At 40.0% G+C, this 24,984-nt stretch overlaps 1 protein-coding gene across 2 annotated transcripts in view; it reads left to right on the top strand.

Annotated features, from left to right (window-relative positions):
• The window catches only part of LOC132833348 (wolframin-like), a 37,566-nt gene extending 30,720 nt beyond the window's left edge, over positions 1 to 6,846 (top strand). For both annotated transcript variants that reach the window (XM_060851537.1, XM_060851538.1), the window contains one exon: positions 1,269 to 6,846. In XM_060851537.1, the coding sequence (XP_060707520.1) occupies positions 1,269 to 3,074 (1,806 nt within the window). In that variant the 3' untranslated portion in view covers positions 3,075 to 6,846. The remainder of the gene's footprint in view (positions 1 to 1,268) is intronic.
• Positions 6,847 to 24,984: the final 18,138 nt, after the last annotated feature.

Here is a 24,984-nt window from a genome sequence, read left to right as displayed (position 1 = left end):
CTACAGTGAGCACTAATTTATTACAATAGGTCCCTCTTACTTTAATACTTTCTTTTATAATATTGCCAACTGGGGTTGATTAAAGAAAGTAAATGTGTTGAATTATTTCTAATTTGTAAAGATTGCATGAATATAGTTATAATCAATTTGATTAGTACATGTCACTTCTTGTTCTTGCAATGATTGAGAAATATAAATAATTCTGCATGTAAGTTGCAGGTAACAATTGTAAATTTTCCAAATGTTAAATATTACTGTCACAAATAGCTAACAAAATAGGGTTCTAGGTCAGTGCTTTTTAAAGAATTCTTGCTGAGTACTGTCAATGCATTTGATTGCCTTATTTGTGGGATGAGAGTTTTATTGACTGGGCCAATATTTATTACCCATCTCTCTCTTGTTGCCCTTGAGAAGGTGGTAGTGAGTTGCTACCTTGAACTGGTGCAGTTCATTTGGTATAGGCAGACTCTCAATGTCCTTAGGAAAGGTGTTTCAGAATTTTGAAGGAATGGTGATATATTTCTAAGTCATGATGATGAGTGGCATGTAGGAGAACTTGCATATGGTTTTCTGAAGTACCTGTTGGCCTTTGCCCTTTTAGATGAAAGTGATTTTGAATTTGGAAGGAGCTGTTGAAGGAATCCTCCAAATTTTTATTTTCCGTTGTTTCAGTCCTTATACATTTTTTTTTAAAAGTTTGATTACACCGAATAATAATAGTAATGCTTCTTTAATCAGTCAAACGTGACACTAGATTACCTTGGCAGTCACTTGGTATTTATCAATAATTTTACGATGTTTTGATAGCTTTCACTCCGTCACAGTTTCTAATTTCTATCTAGCCAAACATCTATCAATCAATTATCTAATCAATCGGCTGCTGCTTCTCAGACAGGGAACATTTAAAAAGTGGGTGGCACAGTGACTCAGTGATTAGCACTGCTGCCTCTCAGCGCCAGGGACCTAGGTTCAATTCCAGCCTTGGGCGACTGTCTGTGTGGAGTTTGCACGTTCTCCCCGTGTCTGCGTGGGTTTCCTCCCACGGTCCAAAGATGTGCAGGTCAGGTAAATTGACCATGCTAAATTGTCCATAGTGTTAGGTTCTTTAGTCAGAGGGAAATGGGTTTTGGTGGGTTACTCTTCAGAGGGTCAGTGTGGACATGTTGGGCCGAAGGACCTGTTTCCACACTGTGGGAAATCTAATCTAATCAAACCATACAGAACATATTTTATAATGTCTCATTATATTTTGTCTTTTTTTTCTATAGATTGTGAAATATCCACTTCACGCCTTAATGGAAATAAAGGAGCACCTAATAGATTTTGCCTCTAAAGCTGGAATGCACTGGTTACATACTATTATTCCACTTCACCATGTAAATGCTCTTGTCTTTTTCTTTATAATTAGCAACTTGACGATTGGCTTTTTTGCTTTCATCATCCCTTTAGTCATTTTTTATCTCTCCTTCATTTCCATGGTAATTTGTACACTAAAGGTCTTTCAAGATAGCAAAGCATGGGACAATTTCAGAACAATGACTGACTTGCTGCTACGTTTTGAGCCAGACCTAGATGTAGAACAGGCTGAGGTGAACTTTAGTTGGAGTCATTTGGAACCACACATCCACTTCATGCTCTCTGCATTTTTTGTGATTCTTTCCTTTCCTGTTGCAGACAAAGATTGGATTCCTTGTTCAGAGCTGTCAGTTATTGCAATTTTCTTTTTGATTACATCTTATATGAGTCTGAGTACAAGTGCAGAACCATATACTCGAAGGGCCCTCATTACAGAGGTTATATGTGCAGTAATCGGGTTCCTTTACACTCTTCCTGATAACTGGTCCTACTTAAGAATTATTGGGGAGCCCTTTATCTCTATGCCAATAGGTCATGTCTTTATGTTGAATCTTGGTATTCCCTGTCTCTTGTACTTTTTATTGTTTTACTTGTTCTTCAAAATGGCACAATTGAGGAACTTTAAAGGTACCTACTACTACTTAATTCCGTACCTTGTCTGCTTTATGTGGTGCGAACTGGCTATAGAACTCTTGAGGTCATCCACAGGATTGGGTCTGATTCGGGCATCTGTGGGCTATTTCCTGTTTCTCTTTGCTCTACCAATTCTACTCATTGGTGTTGCAATAATGATTTTCATCCAGTTAATAAAATGGTTCATTTCCATGGAATTGATCAAGATTCTTGTCACCCTTGTATTATGCACAATTCCAGTTGTCCTTCACATGTGGACAAAAGCAACTGGCACTTTGTTAGCACTAGTTAAATCCCTGACAAGGAGCTCTGTTGTCAAGCTCATCCTGGTTTGGCTCACTGCAATTATGATGTTCTGTTGGGTTTATGTGTACAGGTCGGAAGGTATGAAGGTGTACAATTCAACTCTGACTTGGCAGCAATATAGCTTTGTTTGTGGTCCTCGTGCCTGGAAAGAGACTAACATGGCTCAAGTTCAAATTCTTTGTGGTCATCTTGAGGGGCATAGAGTAACATGGACAGGAAGGTTCAAATATGTCCGTATCACTGAGATTGAGAACAGTGCAGAGTCTGCAATAAATATGCTTCCATACTTCTTAAGTGATTGGATGAGATGCTTGTATGGGGAGACATATCCTGAATGTGATCCCAAAAATGTGACTGTGATGGAGGAAGATCTTTGTCGGCTTAAATTCCTCACAAAGCACACCTGCCACCTTAAAAGATTTTGTCGCTATAAATTTGAAATAACTGTGGGAATGCCTTATGGTTCAAATGGGAATGAAACTCTTGAAGATGATGCAACCAAAGATATTGTACTAAGAGCTAGTAATGAGTTCAAGAATGTTCTGCTGAATTTGGGACAAGGAAGTATTGTGGAATTCAGTACTATTTTGGAGGGCAAGTTGGGCAGTAAATGGCCAGTCTTTGAACTGAAAGCCATCAAGTGCCTTAACTGTATGGCGAAGCTAACACCAGCATCAGCAAGGCATGTCAAAATTGAACACGACTGGAGAGGTATAGTAAAGCTAGCATTCAAATTTGCATTCAATTTCTTTTTCGCACCATTCTTTTGTGCTATATAAAACCAGGCTTTGCGTTTAAGCATTGGTTGTTAATGTCTTTTTCTTGCTGGATGAACCCCTGCCTTTTTGACGTATTTAGAGCTACACTATAGGACATTCACTTAACAGTTCTGGAGTCCCTTCTGATGAAAACAATGGAAACATGTATAGGGCAAAAGAAATGTATATTTACCAAGTCCAGTTTTAAAATTATCTGGTCAGAATTAGTTCAGAAGAAATTTAATTACAGATGGATCTGGGGATTTCAGTGCATGGAACACTAGTTTGAATTGACTATGAATGACTTTGCAGATACCAGCTATTGTTTTAGTACATTCTTGTTGTATTCGTTAAGTAGAAAGATTGATAATTATCAAAATGTGCTAGCATTTTAATAAATGCTTCTAACCATTTACTAAATAAACCAGTATCATGATATGCAGTATATAATGAACATGTGCTAAACAATAACTGAGAATAAATGGTAAAGCATGAATTAACATGGGATGATAACAGTACCATGATTAATCTGCTTAAATGTATTTTACATCCACACATTTGCTGAAGAGAGATTGTATAGATAAAACATCCATTCACATGAGCGACATTTTGGATTTGTTCAGCTTTTCCCTTTTGCATAAAAGAGTGAGTAAGAAATGAGACTGAGTATTAATAAATACATCAGTAAAGCCTGTGGAAGGTTTTAGTTATTCTTCCATTATTTTTCTTATTTTTGTTTGTGAAGTTAAATGTTTGCCCTACTGAATTAACACTGGACTCTGTAGAAACAATTAGATTTAATGTGGGATGTTTTAATAGTTCAGTTCTAGTGAATGATCTAAAGTGATACGGTTATTATTTGTGGTACTGGTGCATCATTGAGATGCTGTTAATGGTTAGCACTTCAAACTTATTTAAGACTTAAATTCCAAACTAAATTCTATTCCATTAGTTCCCCTCCCCTCCCCATACTCTGCTGTTTCTGTGATAGTGTAAACACATAGGCACAATATAGTAATCTCATACCACAGCTACACTTAATCTTTTGCAATAAACATGAAAAAGTAGAGCAGCCTGTAATCCTTTGAATTGCTTTTCTCCATTAGTGACTATGCCTCAAAAATATTACTTGATTGGCCATAAAATGCTTGTAGTGTCCTGATGTCGTGAAAGAATGTGTACAAATTCAATTTCTTTCTTCCATGTTTTGATAATTTAGTGATTTCTGTTCTCATTGACAACAGTGTTGAGTGTTTCAAGCTCCATAGTGTATGAGTTATACTTAATTATTTCTTCTAGTAGTCACTGGCAGAGGGCAGTGATATCTTGTAAAATAGTATGGGTTGTTATGGTGACCAGCTCAAAGGTCTTACTGATTTTACTGTTCTTATTGATAGGAAATAATTTTATTTTTGATATAGCACTTTAATTCCTGAATTAGACCTTATCTGATAAGCAATTCTTAGCTTGACATTGTGCTAGTTTAATGGCAGTTTGGTTTTATGATGATGTTGGCTACGGAAGAGGAGTGTGGGAATTATATTATCATTCTTCATCTTAAAGAGGAGTTTGATCTTCTGAGATATTGTAAGTAGGGATTCACGAAATTTTACTTTAATTGCTTCTGACCAAATAGCATTATGTGCTGCAAGAAAGGAATGCTATCTCTACTCATCTATAACTGTTACATATCCTTGCCGGTTGAGAAGGGAATGGGCATGGAAGTTCTGAAGAATTCTTTTAAACCTCTGCTGTTAATATATTTTTCTTGCAAGATAACTGTATGGCTTTATATAAGGTTTTTATGAATAATATCAAAAACAATTAGAAACAACATGCCATTCAAATGTAATTCCTGGTTTCATAGTAAAAATTTGATATAGAACTAATTGTTAAAGGAGCACTTTAAATCAAATATCATTTATTGTTGTCACGTACTCCAGTATAGTGAAAAGTTTTGGCTTGAGCAGTACAGGTAGATCAGAACATACAAATCAGAGGGAGTTTAGATAGAGCGAGGCATACAAGGTTACAGCTGCGCAGGAGGTACACAAAAGCAAGATCAACTTTAGATTTTAAATTAGAGAGGTACATTCAGCAGTTTAATAACAGCAGGAAAGAAGCTGCTTGTGAACGTGTTGGTATGTTTGTTCAAGTTTTGTATCTTCAGCCGGAAGGAAGGGGTTGGAGGAGAATATTACCGGGATGAGAGGATTCTTTTAATAGCAGCCTTTCCACAACAACGAGAAGTGTAGATGGATTCCATGAATGGGAGGTTCATTTTTGAGATTTCTGAGGCAGAGCACTGAGAATGCTTTTCATGGTGCATCTGTAAACGTTGGTGTGGGTCCTTATGGAAATACTGCAATTCCTAAGCCTCATGAGGAAGAGGAGGTGTTATTGTGCCTTTTTGACCATTGCATCTATCTGGGAGGTCCCGGACAGATTGGTTGTTGTCACTCCTAGGAACTTGGTGCTTTCAATCCTCTCGACCTTGTATTTTTTCCCTAGATATAGTATTTACAGTCTGCTTAGCCAGCATGTGGTTCTAAATCTCAATTTTACTTTTTAAACAAAAACAAAAGTGGTCGAAATGAAGGGAGAAAGAGAAATACTTCAAATTGGGACCAAAGTGTAGCTCTCTAACAGGGAGTTTAACAATCCCAGCAAGAAAATTTGATGGTAACTTGTTCAATTATAAATCCCTACCCATGTTTAATTCTGTTCTGGTCCTAAAGTTGGTGTTAGAACAATACTACTTACTGGGATTTGTTTTTAGAATATGCCATCATATAATAATGCATTCATTGGACAGAATTTCTAATCTTAACTATCTGCAGGCAGGTATTGGGAGTGGGAGAGGTAGAAACTTATTTGTCTTATCATTGATAAGACAACATGCATGTAGCTTGTTCATACATGTGACATTTATCATCTAATCAAAGTGCAGTTGTTCTTTTATTTGTTCTGCACGTGGATTTGTGAAAGAAAGGTGTAAGTGCTTATTAGTGAGAGCAGATGTTGGCAACTGCAATAAATGGGACTTTAATATGCTCTATGTAAAACTCTGTATTTATCAAATGACTTGAATTTTGATACTTCAGAAAGCTGCCAAACTCCAGTCTTACACAGTATGAAAGACCTGTGGATAGATTTCTGACTATATCTTGGAATGACAGAAGTGCTATAAATAATTCACAGACCTGAGTGTTTTCAAAATAGATTGTTTACCATCTAATCAGATATTTTTAGAAATCAAGCACGTTCACAGAATATTCTAGATGTAAAAATGAAGCCACTGATGTTTTACTTGTTTATTGAATACTACCAAACTTTATTTAAGTGCCTGTGATCCGTCACTGTGTTAACTTGTGTGGATGCAATATTGAAAAGTTTCAATGACTGTAGTAAGCAAATGCAGCATTAATTGTGAAATCAAATGTGCTGTTTGCTCAGGGCAGAAAGTCATTGGTATCACCTTGAGAAATAGAATTTGGTCAGTATAGAATTGGCATTGAATCAAACAATTTTTGCACATTTTAACTGCCTTGCCTAAACCAGTCAAGTGTTTAGCATTTGGTTCACATTACCTCTTTCCATTTGCTCACTAATGTTCATTTACGGATCCGGTTGTATTAAGTGCCTAATTCCTGCACTCTATGTTAACTGTGTCACAGAAATGGAATGTGTCTATGAAAGCTGATATTTGGCTTGTGTATTAAATAATTATATTGACACCGCTACCTAACGAGTCTTCGGCTGCTTTGAATCATGGTTTTTGTGTTGAATAAAGAGGCTGTTTACATTATTCAAGTCAGTGTTGTTTATTTTTTGGTGCTATCAGACTCTGAGTTCTGGGAGAAGGAATGCTGTTTTTGAATGACATATACATGAGTCCAAAAACATGCAAGTCCAAATTGAAGGCAAAGAGAGAGGGCACAAGTTTCAATAGTTTACCTTAAGACCCAAGCTGTTTCTGATATTTGTCCTCATTTCTTAAAGCTAGCAAGCAACGCAGCTCATGGTAAATTTTAATAATTGATATGTTGACACCTATTCTTGCATTGAGTGATCAGAGGCTTCAATTAAAATTAATAGATAAAACAGAGCAAAGAGCTGTCCTTTTAAAGAGGAGATAGTTCACAAATAGTTGAGGTTTACTCCCATGAGCAGAAGTAATAGGACAAACTAAACTGTGGTTTCTTGGATGACAGAACAAAATGAACCAAAAAAAACACATAGCAGATGTTCAAAAATAAAATGATTGTAAACCAGGCTAAATGTACAAAATTTAGAAGGGAAGTGGGGGAAAAAAACCAAAGGGAAGTGTGAGAAGAGATTAGAAGTCAACACTGAAAATTTTTGGCTTCCATTTTAACATACCCTAAGTGAAAGGAGATTTATGCAGGGGGCAGAGACATGACTGAGACAGTAAATTGGTACTTTTCACCTGTTTTATACCAACAAAGGTCCTGTGGCCACATTGGGATAAAAAGGAAGTAACTGTAATGAGCGAAAACTGATTTATTAAAATAATGCGATCTGGACCACCTTTTTGAAGTTAAATCGGAACAACCCATATTTATGAAGATGTGATTCCGTGCAAGGGTATAAATTTAATGATCACAGAATCTCTACAGGGTGGATGCAAACCATTTGGCCCATTGAGTTCACACTGACCCTCCAAAGAGCATCCCTCTGTCCTATCCCTGTAACTCCACATTTCCCTTGGCTAATCCACCTAACCTGCACATCTTTGGACGGTGGGAAGAAACCCACACAGACAAGGGGAGAACATGCAAACTACACACAGACCATCACCCAAGGGTAAAATCAAATCCTGCTGTCTGAAACTGAGGCAGCAGTGCTAACCACTGAGCCTTCCTGTGACTTTGTAAATATTTCTGTACTTAATCACAGTTGTTTTACACTGTCCTGCATTGTTTCAAATTGCTTAGTGAAGGGACTGCAGAATGAAACTCATTTGTATTCTGGAGACTGCTCATAACTAGAACAGAAGGAGATATATCTGAAGCAGGCAGGAAGTAGGTGGAAATTGTGGTAATGCTGTCCAAAACCTTCTGATTTTCCTTCGTTACAGGACTGCTGCAAAAGTACTGGAGAATTGCAAACATTACACTTTTGTTCAAAGGGTATAAAATTATGTCCAGTATTAGAACAGTCAATTTAACCTCAGTAGTGAGAAAGCTTTTTAGAAATGACCCATGTCAAAAATTAAAGGAAAGTTAGCACAGATTAGTTCAAAGCTAGCTAACTATGTTCAACTAACAAACCTTTTGAGAGGGAAATGGAGTTGATTTGGTGTACATAGAGTAACAAAAGATATTTAGTAAAGTGACAAAGTTTAAAACAAAAGGGACAATAGCAATATGGTGATGAAGTTAACGAAGTCACATTGAACAGTACTGGTGAATGGTTAGATTTTGAATTAGAGGAAGCTCATAGTGAGGTTCCTCAGAATTAGTATTCTGACCACTGCACCTCTTAGAGTCATAGAGATATACAGCACGGAAACAGACCCTTTGGTCCAACTTGTCCATGGTGACCAGATATCCTAACCTATTCTAGTCCCATTTGGTCCATACCCATTCCTGTTCATATACTCATGCAGATGCCTTTCAAATGCTGCAATTGTATCAGCCTCCACCACTTCCTCTGGCAGTTTATCCCAGACATGCACCATCTTTTGCAGGAAAAAGTGCTCCTTAGGTTCCTTGTAAGTCTTCCCCCTCCACCCTAAACCTATGCACTCTAGTTTTTGTCTTTTCCCTGGAGTGGTGAAGTCTATGTCTATTTACCTTATCCATGCCCCTTATAACTTTATAAACCTCCATAAGGTAACCCTCAGCCTCCGATGCTCTGGGAAAACAGCCCCAGCCTAATCAACCTCTCCCTATCGCTCAAATCCTCCAACCCTGGCAACACCCTTGTAAATCTTTTCTGAACCTTTTCAAGTTTCACAACACCCTTCCTTATAGGAGGGAAAACAAAATTGAACAATATTCCAAAAGTTGCCTAATCGATGTCCTGTACAGCTGCAGCACGACCTCCCAACTTCTGTACTCAATGCTCTGACCAATAAAGGAAAGCATACTAAATCCTATCTACCCGTCTATGTTAAGGGACAATTTTAAAATTATGCATGCAACAAAATTTGAAAGTATTGTAAATTATAAGGATGGTAAGAAATGACATGTGAAATTTAACATTGGAAGTGAAGAACCTTTAAAGAGGACTATTTAAAGAGGATACAGGAAATGAGAGCAGCTTGAGAAAGTGATTTAATATGACACAGGATTCTGGCCTTTACATAGAGTAAACATTAGTACGAAGGTGGTTATGCTGACGTTTTATAAAACTGATTCAGTTGCATCTGGAGTATTGTCAAATTCTAGGCATTGCACTTTTAAAAGCATTGCAATCCCTTATGGAAGATACAGCAAATATTTATAAGAATGGTTCGAGAGATGAGAGACTTCAATTAGATTGGAGAAGTTTAAGTTCTCCTTGAGCGAATGTTGAAAGAAAATATTGCAACAACGTTCAAAATCTTGACTAAGAACATATGAAGAAACTGTTCCTATTGATGAAAGAATCAAAAAGACTGGACCAAAGTATGCAGGGAACCTGTTAATGCAACAAGTGGTTCAGGTTTCAAAAACACTGCTTATGATTCTAAACCATCCCAATGTATATGTCAACATTAAAACAGGCAACATTATTCTTGCCAGAGTAGCAGCTGAACAAATTAGTTCTGCAAACTTGGGTACTATGGGGCCCAAATTTCTAGATTTAAGCCTCCATTTGTCAGGCCTCACTTCCATCCCCCATGTTGTCCATCAATAAAGGAAAAGAACCTAAAAACAATTATGCTTCATTTGATGCTTGAATCAAGACCAGCATTCTCAGGTTTTTAAGTTGTTGATTGTCTACCTCAGACTGCAAATGGAATTAGTAAAATGATAGTTGGTAAGAAAGAAGTTATTTAATATATCAATAAAATTAATCAAACCCTGGGGAAGGAGACATTTGATTGATTACTGTTAGATAAAGTCACATAATTGTATTGGAATCTTGGATCTTCACCAGCCATTCCATTGCAGGTAGCCATGAAGCTGGGTTGTCCTGAAAGAAAACAATATACAAAGTTAGCTCTAATTTGAAACTAGACCAGCAGCAGAATTTGAACTGATTTCCTGGAATGGCAGAGGACACTTCCAAATATGTGGTCAATTTGATACAAAGATGTGACCTGGGGAGGTATGGATGTTTTACATATAAAAATAAAGGAAGGGTAAATCATTCAGCCGTGACATTAATCTGCCGCTATATTCAGGGCCCAAAAATTTATTGACCCTCTGCCTTAAATATATTCAATGATTGAAAATCTACAGCTTCCTGTAAGAGACAATTCCAGAGAGTCACACCCTCTAAGTAATGCCTGATCATCTCAGTTGTTCCAAAGATTTGGGGTTTGTTCTCCAATGGGCAGTTAAGCCAGATTTTTTTTCAATTTTGTGCAAGATGAACTTTTACGAACTGTTCTTAATTTACTTTGGGTCTTATATTCAACATAATACATCATCGTATATTAAAGTTACTGCAACTACAGTAATTGAAGATACTCCCATACCATGGAAGCAGTCTGACATCGCATTTACATTTTACAGCAAAATCTATGGAAGTGCAAGTTTGTATTAACTATTATTATTTGAATCATTTCTAATGGATAACCTTAACTTCTTCCCTCCTATTTAAACAAATCTAGAGTATGTTCTTCCAATTTTCAAACTTGTTCTTATGTTAACCATCGGGAAGTTGAAAATCCAAGCTATGTACAAACTGAAACGAGAAGTACATTTGGGGAACTTGAAAATTTGTTTTGTTTAATGCTATCTTTTAAACATGTATTGCATTTATCAATATTGAAGTCTTCCCTTTTTCATTGTCAGGCTCTACTGAATCACAGATCAAACCTTCAGCCACCAGATGGCAGCATAATACTTGACATTGCCACATGAATAGATTTTGATTTAGGGTAGTAAAATACATTGCAACACTAGTCACACATACCAACTGTGTATTCTTATATATCCTGTTAAAACTAGCATAGAACATAATTTCTGAATCCATTACATTGTGTTAGTTAAGAGATTTTATAATTCTAAGGAATAATAACAGTTTTTCTCACTTTTTTAAATTTCTTCCCTATGTTGGACGAGGGAAGCAGTCAACTTGCTCACATTCACCCACTACTTTATGTCACACTGCTATGATTAGCTCAGTCCAGGCCAGCAATACAATTCTCTGTTTCAGTAAAGTGTGTGGGAGACAGAAGCTCTCAAAGTTTGCAAAATGGAAGTCTGAGGCTTGTGAATTCTCATTGCAACATTATCATGCAGTGTGGAGTCACTATGATGCTGTGGATTAGCACATCAGTGACAAACATGCTGGATCTACTAAATTTAGAAAGTGCATACGGTGCTACCAAATTCCTTGGACTGGGACAAGGGAAAGTCCAGGAGTGAAGGATTTTTCAGTGTAGCACATTGTCTCAGATCAAAATAAGCCAATACCCGAGACGGATAAATGTTCATGAATATACTAAAGAGTCATCAGGCTGGTAATGTTAACATTATCAGTCTCTCCACAGACGCTGCCAAATCTGTTCTTCTGCATTTTCTATTTTTATTTCAGAGCTTCAACTGCCATAGTATTTTGAAACAAAACAGCTTTGGTTTCATGTTGGCCTAATATTTTTTCAAACTTCTGCTTTAAAGGAATAAGTCTTTTTTAATGTACCTACCAGACCTATGTAGACCTATAATGCATTTTATTAAAATTTAGTTCTGTAATCAGTTTCATCTAATGATATCTTGTACAACCTAGGCTGTACATATTTAGTATAGTGATAAGGTTTGATTCTTGGTAACGTGACACCACTTCACACTATTCCCCCAATTAGGAATATGGGATAATAGCACTCATTCCAATCTGACACTACATATGCTCTAAACTTGTACAAAGTAGTAATTATTTTAGATTAATCACATATTTTCTTATCAATCTGTTCAGGGATATTATGACATACCTCTTGTGCAAGTCAGAACTTGAACCCACGCCCTCTGTTCCAGAGGTAGGGACACTACCACTGCAGAACAAGGGCCCCAGTGGTAATCTGTAAACTTAAAGCTTTTCACTGTTACTTTATTAAGAGTCACAGAGTTATACATTACGGAAACAGACCCATTTGTCCAATTCATCCATTCTGACTAGATAGCCTGAACTGATTTGGTTCTATTTTCCAGTATTTAGCCCATTTCCCTCTATATCGATAAATTGGAAAAAACACAGGAGGTCAAGCATCATCTGAGCAGCAGGAGAGTCGATGTCTTGGGCCAGACCCTTCTTCAGAACTGGGGAGAGGGACTCTCCAGCCTACAGCCCTCACTATCTCCATACCCCTCCAAACCCTTCCTATTCATGTACTCATCCAGATGCCTTTTAAATGCCGTAATTGTATCCACCTTCACCAACTCCTCTGGCTACTCACTCCATATATGCAGCACCCTCTGCGTGAAAACACTGCCTCTCACCTTAAAACCATGCCCTCTAGTTTTGGATTCCCCTAACCTGGGGGCAAAAGACTTCAGCTATTCACCTTTCTCTGCCCCTCATGATTTTACAAACCTTTATAAGGTCACCCCTCAACCTCTGACAATGCAGGGGTAAAAAGGCCCAGTCTCCTCAGCCTATCCCTGAAGCTCAAATCTTCTAGTCCTGGCATCATCTTTGTAAATCATTCTGAACCCTTTCAAGAAAGGATGTTCACACATTACTGATGTTTTCTGGAATCAGTCAGGATATAGGAAGTGATGTCAGTGAGGTGACCATCGTCCTTAAGAATTGGTACTGGTAATGTATTGGTGAGACAATTACAGTTCAGAGGTGACAATGACCATATTACAGGGGTAATGGCTAGCAAGTTCAATAAGCAAGAACACTTACCAGCCAAGAACACAGCAGGAGGAAAACAGAAAAATAACATCAGTCAACAGAACAAGAGGCTAATGCCCAGTCAGCCAGAAATTTTGAACTGTTCTCCCTGTAGATTCACTGTTTTAATAAGTACAAAACAATAATACTTAAAATGGGCAAAGTTAACATTGAAACTGGTATAAAAACTGAAAGAACTGTGGACACTAAATCAGAAACAAGAACAGAATTTGGAGGGCTATGGGCCAGGTGTTGTTAGGTGGGACTAGATTGGGTTGGGATATCTGGTCGGCGTGGACGAGTTGGACTGAAGGGTCTGTTTCCGTGCTGTATATCTCTATGACTCTGACTCTATAACAGAAGTTGCTGGAAAAGATCAGCAGGTCTGGCATTATCTGTGCAGAGAAATCAAAGTTAACAGTTTGGGTCAGGTGACTCTTCTGAGGAAAGGTCACCAGACCAGAAACATTAACTTTGATTTCTCTTCAAAAATGCTGCCAGACCCATTGAAACTGGTATGACTTCTTTAGACTTAAGAGTTCCACAACATCAAAGCATGGCCTCTATCCTCCATTTTCTTGCATTCCCCACATTTCCCCCAGCTTTATCTTGTTGACTTTTCTCTCAGCAAAGCAGAACCTTCATTTATGCCTAATTTGCACCTTTACAACTGCTTCACCTCTATTCACATTCCCTTTGTCTTTTGCTGTGAACACCCTCCTAGTTCCACTTGTTCCTGTTCCCCAACCCATCATGACAGTCAATGGCATTAAAACTGCCATTTTTAAACCTTTTTCAGCTCTATAGAAGTCATAGCGGACTCAAAACACTAACTCTGCTGCCTTGTCCATAGATGCTGCCAGATCTGTTGAGTTGCATCTGGCATTTTTTTTTCATTTGGGTGAAACATCATCTTGTACCTTAGGACACAATGACCTTAAATTTACAGAGCTTGACTGTCATGGAATAGCTGAAAGACATGAGCAAAGTTATTGACCCCCTTACTTTTGGCAAAACTCCAGGTGTTGATGGGAGTCTACCTGAACTCATCAAACCGAAATAAACTGGCACCCCAGCATCATCAGCATAAATACAGCTGCTCAAGGCAGGGCACAGTGCCTTGTGATATGCCTAATTTAATGACTCAGTCTTTGTTCAAGAATAAGCGTGATAGCAGCGATCATATTATCTGTTACCATTCCCCTGCCAAGCATCATGGCAATTATGTTTTTTGCCTTTGATGTTGACGGCAGATTTATTCCATTTCATAATGTGCTTTTACGATTGCGGGTTTTCCAATGTTCAGTTGCTGCATGGAGAATAAAGAATCCACTGTGTATTACTTTCATTGATCTCACCAAGACATCAAATGGTTTAAGCAGAGGCAATCTACCTAAGCTGCTGGAGAAAATTGGCTGCCCACCGAAGCTGCTCAATGGTTTAAGGGCAGTTGTGAAGGGGTGGCCTGCAACGGGGTCAAAGAGAGAGTTGTGTTTGAACACCGACATCCTTTCTGCATATTCTTTCCTCTGCTATTATCATATGCCTTCAGTTGCTTTCTGGAGAGATCTACTTTCCAACATTTAAAGAAAACAATTTAGCCTTACCTGGCTGAGATACACAGAGTCATTGTGCACGTATACTGTCAATCAGTACACATGCATTGCTAAGCCATTAATTAATGCTCTTGCTGGCTCAGCCATTTTTATCAGATGAATGAGGGCTGTTTACCAAAAACCTTCTGTCCAGTGAAATGGTTACTGGATGTCAAACTATTGAACATATCCAACTTATAATATGCAAGGACATCTGGAAGTGAGACGTTAACATAAACAACTGGAAGACAGATACTGGAGATGCACTGGAAGAGATGAGATGAAATGACATGAGAATTCAAAGGCAGGCAAATCCTGCAACTTTTCAACCCATGTCTTCATCTACAGCAAACAGCAACTCCTGTGCCAGGGTGGGTGTCTTCAGCCACATCAGGTAATGGTTAAACAGAGTTGATTACAAAGACATTGCCTCCTAAAATGGAAGGCTGCCAAAGTCCCACAAAGCTGCACACTAGGTAAGAGGTATGGTGTAGCATGTGTCCTGAGTGTCTCACAAACTTACTGGGATAGTACGCTGGAAATCAGGCCCTGTTAATTCCAGTGTCATCACAAAACTTACTGATTTTACAGAAATATGAAAACTTCCCAATTTATCAGTTTCTTTAAATCCAGTTTGACTGAAAGAATGGACTAGATTTCTGTACTTAACAAGAACTATTATTGATTACAAATATATATTCTAGCTGCAGATAAATAATTGTGAACGATCAATGTTAATTCTACCAATTAAAACGTTAAAACCCCCTACTTGTGTGGGCAGACACTGACAAAAAAAAAGACCCTAAGCTTCCAATTAATTGCCACACCAGTCAGGTTGACTGAAATGCTCCATTAAGACTCAGTGGAAGCTGGAAGAACAGCATTTCATCTTCTGTTTGGGGACCCAGCAGCCTTCAGGACTCAAGATCACTTTCAATAATTTGAGTGCTTAAATACCTCCTTCCATTTTTCTTAACCCACTTCCACACTCCAGGCCCTGTTATGATAGGAGATACCTTCAGCACAGCTAACCCATTTTCATCGACATATGCTCCTCATCATAAGCTTTTTCAGCCATTCTTTTGCCCCAGTCTTTCTTTCTCTCTCCACTCATTTCCTCCCCCCAACCCCATCAACAGCATAAATACTATCTTTTCTGAGCAACTCTCCATTTTGAAGAAGGATCACCGGCCTCATAATATTAACTCTGCTTTCTCTCCATGGATGCTACCAAACCTCCTCAGTTTCTGTAGCAATTTCTGTGTTTTTTTTTGTTTCAGATATTTATTTGCAGTTCTTTATATTTTGAAAAACCAGGAAGGTAATCTGTTCGGCGCAGCGAGACTTGTTGCTTCTGAATCTCCCTTCTTCAGGTGCTCACATACTTGCAAAAAGGGACAGAACAATTAGATCACAACTTACCATATGTCTTAACTAATTTGTAACAGCTTTTAGCAACCGATGAGGTAAAATTAATTGACTTTCTTCAGGCTTTGGTTTTTTTTAACTGCAGAGAAAAGGACACAATCTCCCTTTCTAGGAATCCAAAGGTTTCTGTCTATATCATTCTCACCCACAAACTGTTCAGCTCTCAAATTTCACCATATACATATCCCTTGGTGCCAGCTCATCTGCAACTAAACCTTTCCCACTGGTAAATTAGTAACAGTATAAACAGTACTTAGAATAAGTGCTAGTAATCTGCTTCAAAGCCCTTTTTAAAAATCCTTTTTCCATTTCAGTCAAAAATACAGAAAAATAAATGGTTACCATCTTTACAAAAGAAATCTTGTGCATACACAACTGCAAAAAAATTAAACAAATCACACACTCGAAACACAAGTGGCACAACAATCACATTTTAAAGGGGAAATTGTAAATTTCTGAGGACCGAAGGTTAGAGGCATGATTACAAAGTAATTTGAATTTGAATGAAAGAATGAAAAGGGATAGGTATATACTGCAGGAAAAGAGATATAACTGGTGGAAAGGCAATTATGGTGTGATTAGGCGAGATTTTGGATAAATAGGATGGGGAAGGAAACAGCAGGGAATGGGCACTTTTGAAACGTGAAGCCTTTTCAAGGAACAGCTACTACAGGTCCTCGATAAGTAGCTATCTATCAGGCAGTTGTCGAGAGAGGGAGCCATGGTTTACTAAAGAAGTTGAAGCTCTTGTCAAGAGAAAGAGAGCAGTTTATGTGAGGATGTGGCATGAAGGCTCAGTTAGGGGGCTTGAGAGTTATGTTAGCTAGAAAAGATCTAAAGCGAGCTAAGAAGAGCCCAGAGGGGACATGAGAAGTTGATGGCGGAGAGGATCAAGGGAATCCCTAAGGCCTTCTTTAGGTATATCAGGAATAAAAGAATAACTAGAGTACGATTAGGGCCAATCGAAGATAGTAGTGGAAAGTTGTGTTTGGAATCTGAGGATATAGAAGCACTTAATGAATAATTTTCGTCAGTATTCACATTGGAAAAGGGCAATGTTAGTGAGAATACGGAGCCACAGGCTACTAGATTAAATGGGATTGCGGTTGACAAAGAGGAAGTTTTAACAATTTTGGAAGATCTGAAAATAGGGAAGACCCCTTGGCCAGATGGGATTTATCCTCTCATTCTCTGGGAAGCCAGGGAGGAGATTGCAGAGCCTTTGGCTTTGATCTTTATGTTATCATTGTCGACAGTAGAGCCAGAAGACTGTAGGATAGCAAATGTTGTCCCTTGTTTAAGAAGGGGAGACAGGACAACCCTTGAAATTGTAGGCCACTGAGCCTTCCTTTGGTTGCAGGTAAGGTGTTGGAAAAGGTTATAAGAGATAGGAGTTATGATCATCTGGAAAGAAATAATTTGATTAGGGATAGTCAACACTGTTTTGTGAAGGATAGGTCGTGCCTCTAATCTTATTGAATTCTTCGAGAAGGTGAAATTGAAGGTGGTTTAATGGTTTGGATCAGAAATAGACTAGCTGAAAGAAGACAGAGGGTGGCGGTTGCTGGGAAATGTTCATCCTGGAGCTCAGTTCCAGTGGTGTGTTGCAAGATCCCGTTTTGGGGCCCCTGCTGTTTGTGATCTGGATGTGGGGTTGAGGGATGGGTTATTAAATTTGCGGTTCACAGTAAGGTAGGCAGAGTTGTGAATACTACCAAAGGATGTTGTGAGTTACAGAGGGACACAGATAAGATGCAGAACTGGGCTGAGAAGTGGCAAATGGAGTTTAATGCAGAAAGGTGTGAGGTAGTTCACTTTGAAAGAAGTAACAGAAATGCAGAGTACTGGGCTAATGGTAAAATTCTTGGCAGTGTAGATGAACAGAGAGATCTCAGTGTCCAGGTGCATAAATCCCTGAAAGTTGCCACCCAGGTTGATAGGGTTATTAAGAAGGTAAAAACAATGACTGCAGATGCTGGAAACCAGATTCTGGATTAGTGGCGCTGGAAGAGCACAGCAGTTCAGGCAGCATCCAAAAAGCAGCAAAATCGACGTTTCGGGCAAAAGTCCTTCATCAGGAATAAAGGCAGTGAGCCTGAAGCGTGGAGAGATAAGCTAGAGGAGGGTGGGAGTGGGGAGAAAGTAGCATTGAGTACAATGGGTGAGTGGGGGAGGGGATGAAGGTGATAGGTCAGGGAGGAGAGGGTGGAGTGGATAGGTGGAAAAGAAGATAGGCAGGTAGGACAAGTCATGGGGACAGTGCTGAGCTGGAAGTTTGGAACTAGGGTGAGGTGGGGGAAGGGGAAATGAGGAAACTGTTGACGTCCACATTGATGCCCTGGGGTTGAAGTGTTCCGAGGCGGAAGATGAGGCGTTCTTCCTCCAGGCGTCTGGTGGTGAGGGAGCAGCGGTGAAGGAGGCCCAGGACCTCCATGTCCTCAGCAGAGTGGGAGGGGGAGATGAAATGTTGGGCCACGGGTCGGTGTGGTTGATGTTCGGAGATGTTCCCTAAAGCACTCTGCTAGGATGCGCCCAGTCTCCCCAATGTAGAGGAGACCACACCGGGAGCAACGGATACAATAAATGATACTAGTGGATGTGCAGGTAAAACTTTGATGGATGTGGAAGGGTCCTTTAGGGCCTTGGATAGAGGTGAGGGAGGAGGTGTGGGCACAGGTTTTACAGTTCCTGTGGTGGCAGGGGAAGTGACAGGATGGGAGGGTGGGTTGTAGGGGGGTGTGGACCTGACCAGGTAGTCACGGAGGAAACGGTCCTTGTGGAAGGCGGAAAGGAGTGGGGAGGGAAATATATTCCTGGTGGTGGGGTCTTTTTGGAGGTGGCGGAAACGTTGGCAGATGATTTGGTTTATGCGAAGGTTGGTAGGGTGGAAGGTGAGCACCAGGGGCGTTCTGTCCTTGTTACGGTTGGAGGGGTAGGGTCTGAGGGCAAAGGTGTGGGATGTGGACGAGATGCGTTGGAGGGCATCTTTAACCACGTGGGAAGGGAAATGGCGGTCTCTAAAGGAGGAGGCCGTCTGGTGTGTTCTATGGTGGAACTGGTCCTCCTGGGAGCAGATACGGCGGAGGCGGAGGAATTGGGACTATGGGATGGCATTTTTGCAAGAGGTAGGATGGGAAGAGGTGTAATCCAGGTAGCTGTGGGAGTCGGTGGATTTGTAAAAAATGTTAGTGTCAAGTCGGTCGTCATTAATGGAGATGGTGGGGTCCAGGAAGGGGAGGGTGGTGTCAGAGATGGTCCAGGTAAATTTAAGGTCAGGGTGGAATGTGTTGGTGAAGTTGATGAATTGCTCAACCTCCTCGCAGGAGCACGAGGTAGCGTCAATGCAGTCATCAATGTAGTGGAGGAAGACGTGGGGAGTGGTGCCGGTGTAATTATGGAAGATCAACTGTTCTATGTAGCCAACAAAGAGACAGGCATAGCTGGGGCCCATACGTGTGCCCATTAAGAAGGCATATGGTGTGTTAGCATTTATTGATAGGGGGGGATAGAGTTTCAGAGCTAGGAGGTCATGCTTCAGCTGTACAAGACACTGGTAAGGCCGCACCTGGAGTATTGTGTGCAGTTCTGGTCACCGCATTATAGGAAGGATGTGGAAGTTTTGGAAAGGGTTCAGAGGAGATTTACTAGGATGTAAGGAGGGGGGGTCTTACGAGGAAAGGCTGAGGGAACTGAGGCTGTTTTCATTGGAGAAAAGAAGGTGGAGAGATGTATAATATAATCAGAGGGTTAGATAGGGTGGACAGTGAGAATCTTTTTCCTCTGATAGGGAAGGCTAACACAAGGGGGGCGTAGCTTTAAATTGAGGGGTGATAGATTTAGGACAGGTATCAGGGGTAGTTTCTAAACTCAGTAGTAGGGGCGTGGAATGGCCTACCTGCAACAGTAGTAGACTCGCCGACATTAAGGGTATTTAAATTGCCATTGGACGTCCATATGGATATTAAAGGAACGGGGTAGGTTAGGTGGACATCAGATTAATTTCACAGGTTGGCGCAACAGAGGGGGCCAAAGGTCCTGTACTGCGCTGTAACTTTCTATGTTCTATGTTAATGGTTAATTGTAAGCAGGATTGATTGTGAACAAAACTGGATATGAACAATATAGTTTTAGATGAGTTGAAGCCTGTGGAGAGTGAAAGGTGGTAATTCAAACAGAGGAATAGTCCAGTCTGGATGTAATGGAGGTGAAATGAATGAGGTGGTTGGTTGCAGGTGGAGGTGCATAATACAATGGGGGGTGTAAATAGGAATTAAATGGAAAAGATTTGTTTCTGAAAATCTGATCTAGGTCATATCGGGAAGAGGGGTTGAGTGTTGTCTGGTGCTATTAGAGACTTCAATCTGACAGCATGATCAGCACAGCAGGTCAGGCAGCATCCGAGGAGCAGGAGAATCAATGTTTTGGGCAAGAGCCATTCATCTGGAAGAGCTCCTGCCTGAAACATTGATTCTCCTGCTCCTCGGATGCTGCCTGACCTGCTGTGCTTTTCCAGCACCAAACTCTCGACTCTGATCTCCAGCATCTGCTGCCCTCCCTTTCTCCTGAGAACACCATCAGACCTGGTGCCAGGATACAGACATTGTAGCGGGGGAGAGACGTGACGATGTTAGATTTGGTCTTCACCTGTCACTATATCCTGATCTCCTGGGATTCGCTGCTTTTATTTTAGTTTTTCTCTCATTACATTACTAATATATTTCACTTCTATGTTTAAGTGGCAAATCTTGTAGATTTTATAGGGACATGTCTCTCCAAAACTTTTCCATGCAAATAAACACTCATTCTGTGTCCATTGATGTACATATTTTACCTTTCATTGTAGACCTGAGTCAACACCTCTTGCGACAATTTCCACCCACCTCTTACCATCTCTTATTCCCTTTGAATACTGACTTCCCCCACTCCTCCCAAATTCCAAATCATTGCTTCCATCAACTCTAATTCCTGGAGAAACCCACATTTATTCTCAGTGGCTATCTGAGGAAAACAGATACAGGATGTGGGTTACATAAACTTTCTGCTGAGCTATGAGATGAGAAGTGGAGTGGATAATAAAAGAGGAGAGAAGACAATGAGAGAGGCCAAAGGGAAAGTTTGGTGGGATGGTTGATGTACGAATAAAGTGCAGTCAGCTCAGAATATCAATCACTGAGTGCACAGTTTTGGGGACAGCGAACAGAATGAATGAATTCAGGACCATTTGAGAAATAGATTACCAATGAAAATGCTGCTCAAGGTTATCCAATGCAAAATTAAGTTTCAACAAGGCTTGTGCTAGTGGAATTGAGATGTGTTAGTAAAGTATGCCTGAAAAATAATGAGAGAAAAACTCAAGAACCAAATGCAGTGAATCCCAGGAAGCCAGGTGACAGCGAACAATAAAACCAATGGATCAGTGCAGATGACAGAACTTTCAGATGACAGTGCAAATGACAAAAGGTTCATTTGAAGATGAAGTAAACAAGACTGGGAGCAGCAGCAGCAGAACCCAGACCATTGGAGGAGTACATAAAAGGTAAGTTTGGTCAGATGTCACAGGAATTAAGTGGAAAGCAGTAAAAAGTCAGAATTCTGCAGAAAGGGATCAGAAACGGTGACTCAGCGGTTAGCACTGCTGCCTCACAGCACTGGGGACGAGGGTTCGATTCCACACTTAGGCAACTGTGTGGAGTTTGCACATTCTCTCTGTGTCTATGTAGGTTTCCTCCAGGTGTTCCAGTTTCCTCCCACAGTCCAAAGATGTGCAGGCTAGGTAAATTAGCCACGGGAAATACAGGGATAGGGCATGGGTCTGGGTCTGGGTAGGACGCTCTTCAGAGGGTCAGTGTGAAGTCAATCGGCTGAATGTCCTACTGTCACACTGTAGGGATTCTATGAAACCATAATGTGATAGGAATCAAAATGAGTAAGCTTAGCAAAAAATGGAAAACTTTAGTCAAGAGCAGAAAATGGAGCATGTAACATCGAACTATGCATAAGAACAGATAGAATACAGTACAACATCGCTCTCTGGAAGTCAGTAGCTTAAGCCCAGTAGCCAGTGGTGGCAGACTTCAGCCAGCACCCTATCCAGCTGACAAAGGAGCTGAGGATCAAACAAGACATTAGTGTTCAATCTTGAAGCACAGCAGGACATAATGTTGGGTAGTCAAAGGGCATAAAAAAGGCGAGAGCAACTGTGCTAATAAATTGAAGTAACTGTGACAGAATACTGCAAAACCTATTTATCCCAGAGGGACAAATCAGTCACTGGTTTGGCTGAAATAACTGATCTCAACCAGATGGTGCTGGACGGAATTCTACAAAAGACCTTTCTGGCTCTTCTAGTCCAATATTGTGTCTCTCAATCAGTATCATATTAATAAATCATCTGGTCATTCTCACATTGCTATTTGTGGGAATTCATGTGCTGAAAATAGAGACTTCACTCCAAGCACTGAGATGTTTTGTGGTGAAGAAATGTACTTTATTAATGCAAACCTTTATTTCTGCAACTGGGGACCAGCTAATCATAGAATGCTTACAGCATGGAAGCAGGCCGTTCAGTCCAACAAGTCCACACCTACCGTCCGAATAAGTTCTACCCTGACCCACTCCGACTAATACACCTAACCTACGCACCCCTGAACACTATGGACAATTTTGCATAAGCAATTCATCTAACTTGCACATCTTTGGATTGTGAGAGAAAACCAAAGCACCTGAAGCAAACCCACACAGGCACAGGGAGAGTGTGCAAACTCCACACAGACAGTCACCCGAGGCTGGAATCAAACCTGGGTCCCTAGCACTATGAGGCAGCAATGCTAACCACTGAGCCACCGTGCTGCCCCAATCATCCATGGTGCTTGTACACGAACTCTATTCTGCAGTGTTCAAAGTGCATTGCACAGTCTCCTTCTAGGACAGCATCAAACTCAATTTGTGAGTTTACATCACCTAAGTTTATACAATAATCATCAGTTGGGTGACTTACTAAAGAGGAGGTTGAAAACTGAGGGTTGGTTCCATACCCAGAACAAAGACATTAAAAACCTGACATTAAAAAAAAACAAGAAAGGGAACTTAAACATCCTTTTATTCTGAATACGAGCCCTAAATTTGAAGGAAGACCTTATCACAACCTTATCACTGAAAACACGCAATGGTTGGTACAGTTATTGGTGATACTTCATTTGTCAGTTTGAATCCACAATAACACGTGCTGTATGTTGCAAGAAGCTCAACAGTAGGGGGTGGACTGTGCTAAAGAATGAGACTATGTTTCATCACAGGAACCACAAAGAATTATTTAACTCTACAGTAGGCTGAGAATATACGCTTCTCCCCAAGGCAGAAGTATGAATTTGACAATAAAATCTCAGTAGGTGGTCTGACAGTATTTGTGATAAGCCATTAGTATCCCATGCAGAAGGTAGTGTGTGCAACTGTCCTCCCCAATTGACATTTGAGCAGCTGCAATAGGAACCATTCTCACTAGCTTTCAGTGTGTCCATGAGATGATACAGTGAACTGTTAGTGATTGGACTAAGTCAATTTCACCTCTAAAAACTGACCCACTGCAGAATGAAACACTGACAGAGAAAATTAAGCTTTCCGCATAAAGATAAGATGAAGCTAGAAATATCTTAAGAAGGAAAATAACACTAAGATAAATAAAACGCAATTAAATTAAGTTAATGGAATGTGCTTCTTGAGCAATCATGATTACATCATCAGGTAGCAGCAGTTAGCTTGGAAGGTATTGATGATTTATTTCTTCAAAACCTCTTTAGCTGCCATAACTCTATTAGATTCACTGCATTCCCTACTGATTTGATTGCCTATTAATAATTGTTGTTTGTATTTCCTTCCAGGCGTATGGTCTGCCATTAGTAAATTGGCGGATCCATCATTAATTTCTAGCTGTCCTCAGTCAGCTCAACTATTTTAAGAACATTTGGTATCAAACCTTCTTCTGAGCACAGGAAAATTCAATTTCTCACACAGTTGTTTAGCTTGTAAACTGCAGAAATGACCCATGCTTTGTCTTTTCTCAAAGACAGTGCAGTTTGCAATCCAGGCTAGAATACATAAAGATGTGCAGGCAAACTAATAAGATGACTCTTGTTCAACACATTAAACTCTTCTGGGAGCTGGTAAAAAGCTTCACCCCAAGCCTCACCCAGTATGCACTACTTAAGGTCCCATGAAATATAAAATGGAAAGTAGTTTACATTCCTCACCAACGAGTAACAAAAGATTTACAGGGATGTTGCCAGGGTTGGAGGATTTGAGCAACAGGGAGAAGCTGAATAGGCCGGGTCTGTTTTCCCTGCAGCACTGGAGGCTGAAGGGTGACCTTACAGAGATTTATAAAATCATGAGGGGCATAGATAGGATAAATAGACAAGGTCTTTTCCCTGGGGTGGGGTTTTTCAGAACTAGCGGGCATAGGTTTTGGGCGAGGGGGAAAAGATATAAAAGGAATCTAAGAGGCAACTTTTTCCACACATAGGGTGGTGCGTGTATGGGAAGAGATGCCAGTGGAAGTGGAGGAGGCTGATATAATTACAACATTTAAAAGGCATCTGGATGGCAATATGAATAGGAAGGGTTTGGAGGGATATGGGCCAAGTGCTGGCAAATGGCAAACTGGATCAGGTTAGGATCTCTGGTTGGCATGGATGAGTTGGACTAAAGGGTCTGTTTCCGTGCTGTACATGTCACTATTGTCATGGCTGGTGAGAAAAAAGTGTATTTTGCCATGTAAAAGTACTCTTTTAACGCTTGCAGTACTTTAGCTTGTGTCGAGAATTCAGAAGTCATATCAAAAGAAAAATCTTATTAAAACAGTCATTTCTTCTCAGAGGAATGGTGCATTTACTGTG

This window comes from Hemiscyllium ocellatum, chromosome 36, assembly GCF_020745735.1.
Source record: "Hemiscyllium ocellatum isolate sHemOce1 chromosome 36, sHemOce1.pat.X.cur, whole genome shotgun sequence".
Taxonomy (NCBI): Eukaryota; Metazoa; Chordata; class Chondrichthyes; order Orectolobiformes; family Hemiscylliidae; genus Hemiscyllium; species Hemiscyllium ocellatum.
Note: the sequence above shows the minus strand (reverse complement) of the source record. Positions and strands in the feature narration are given on the sequence as shown.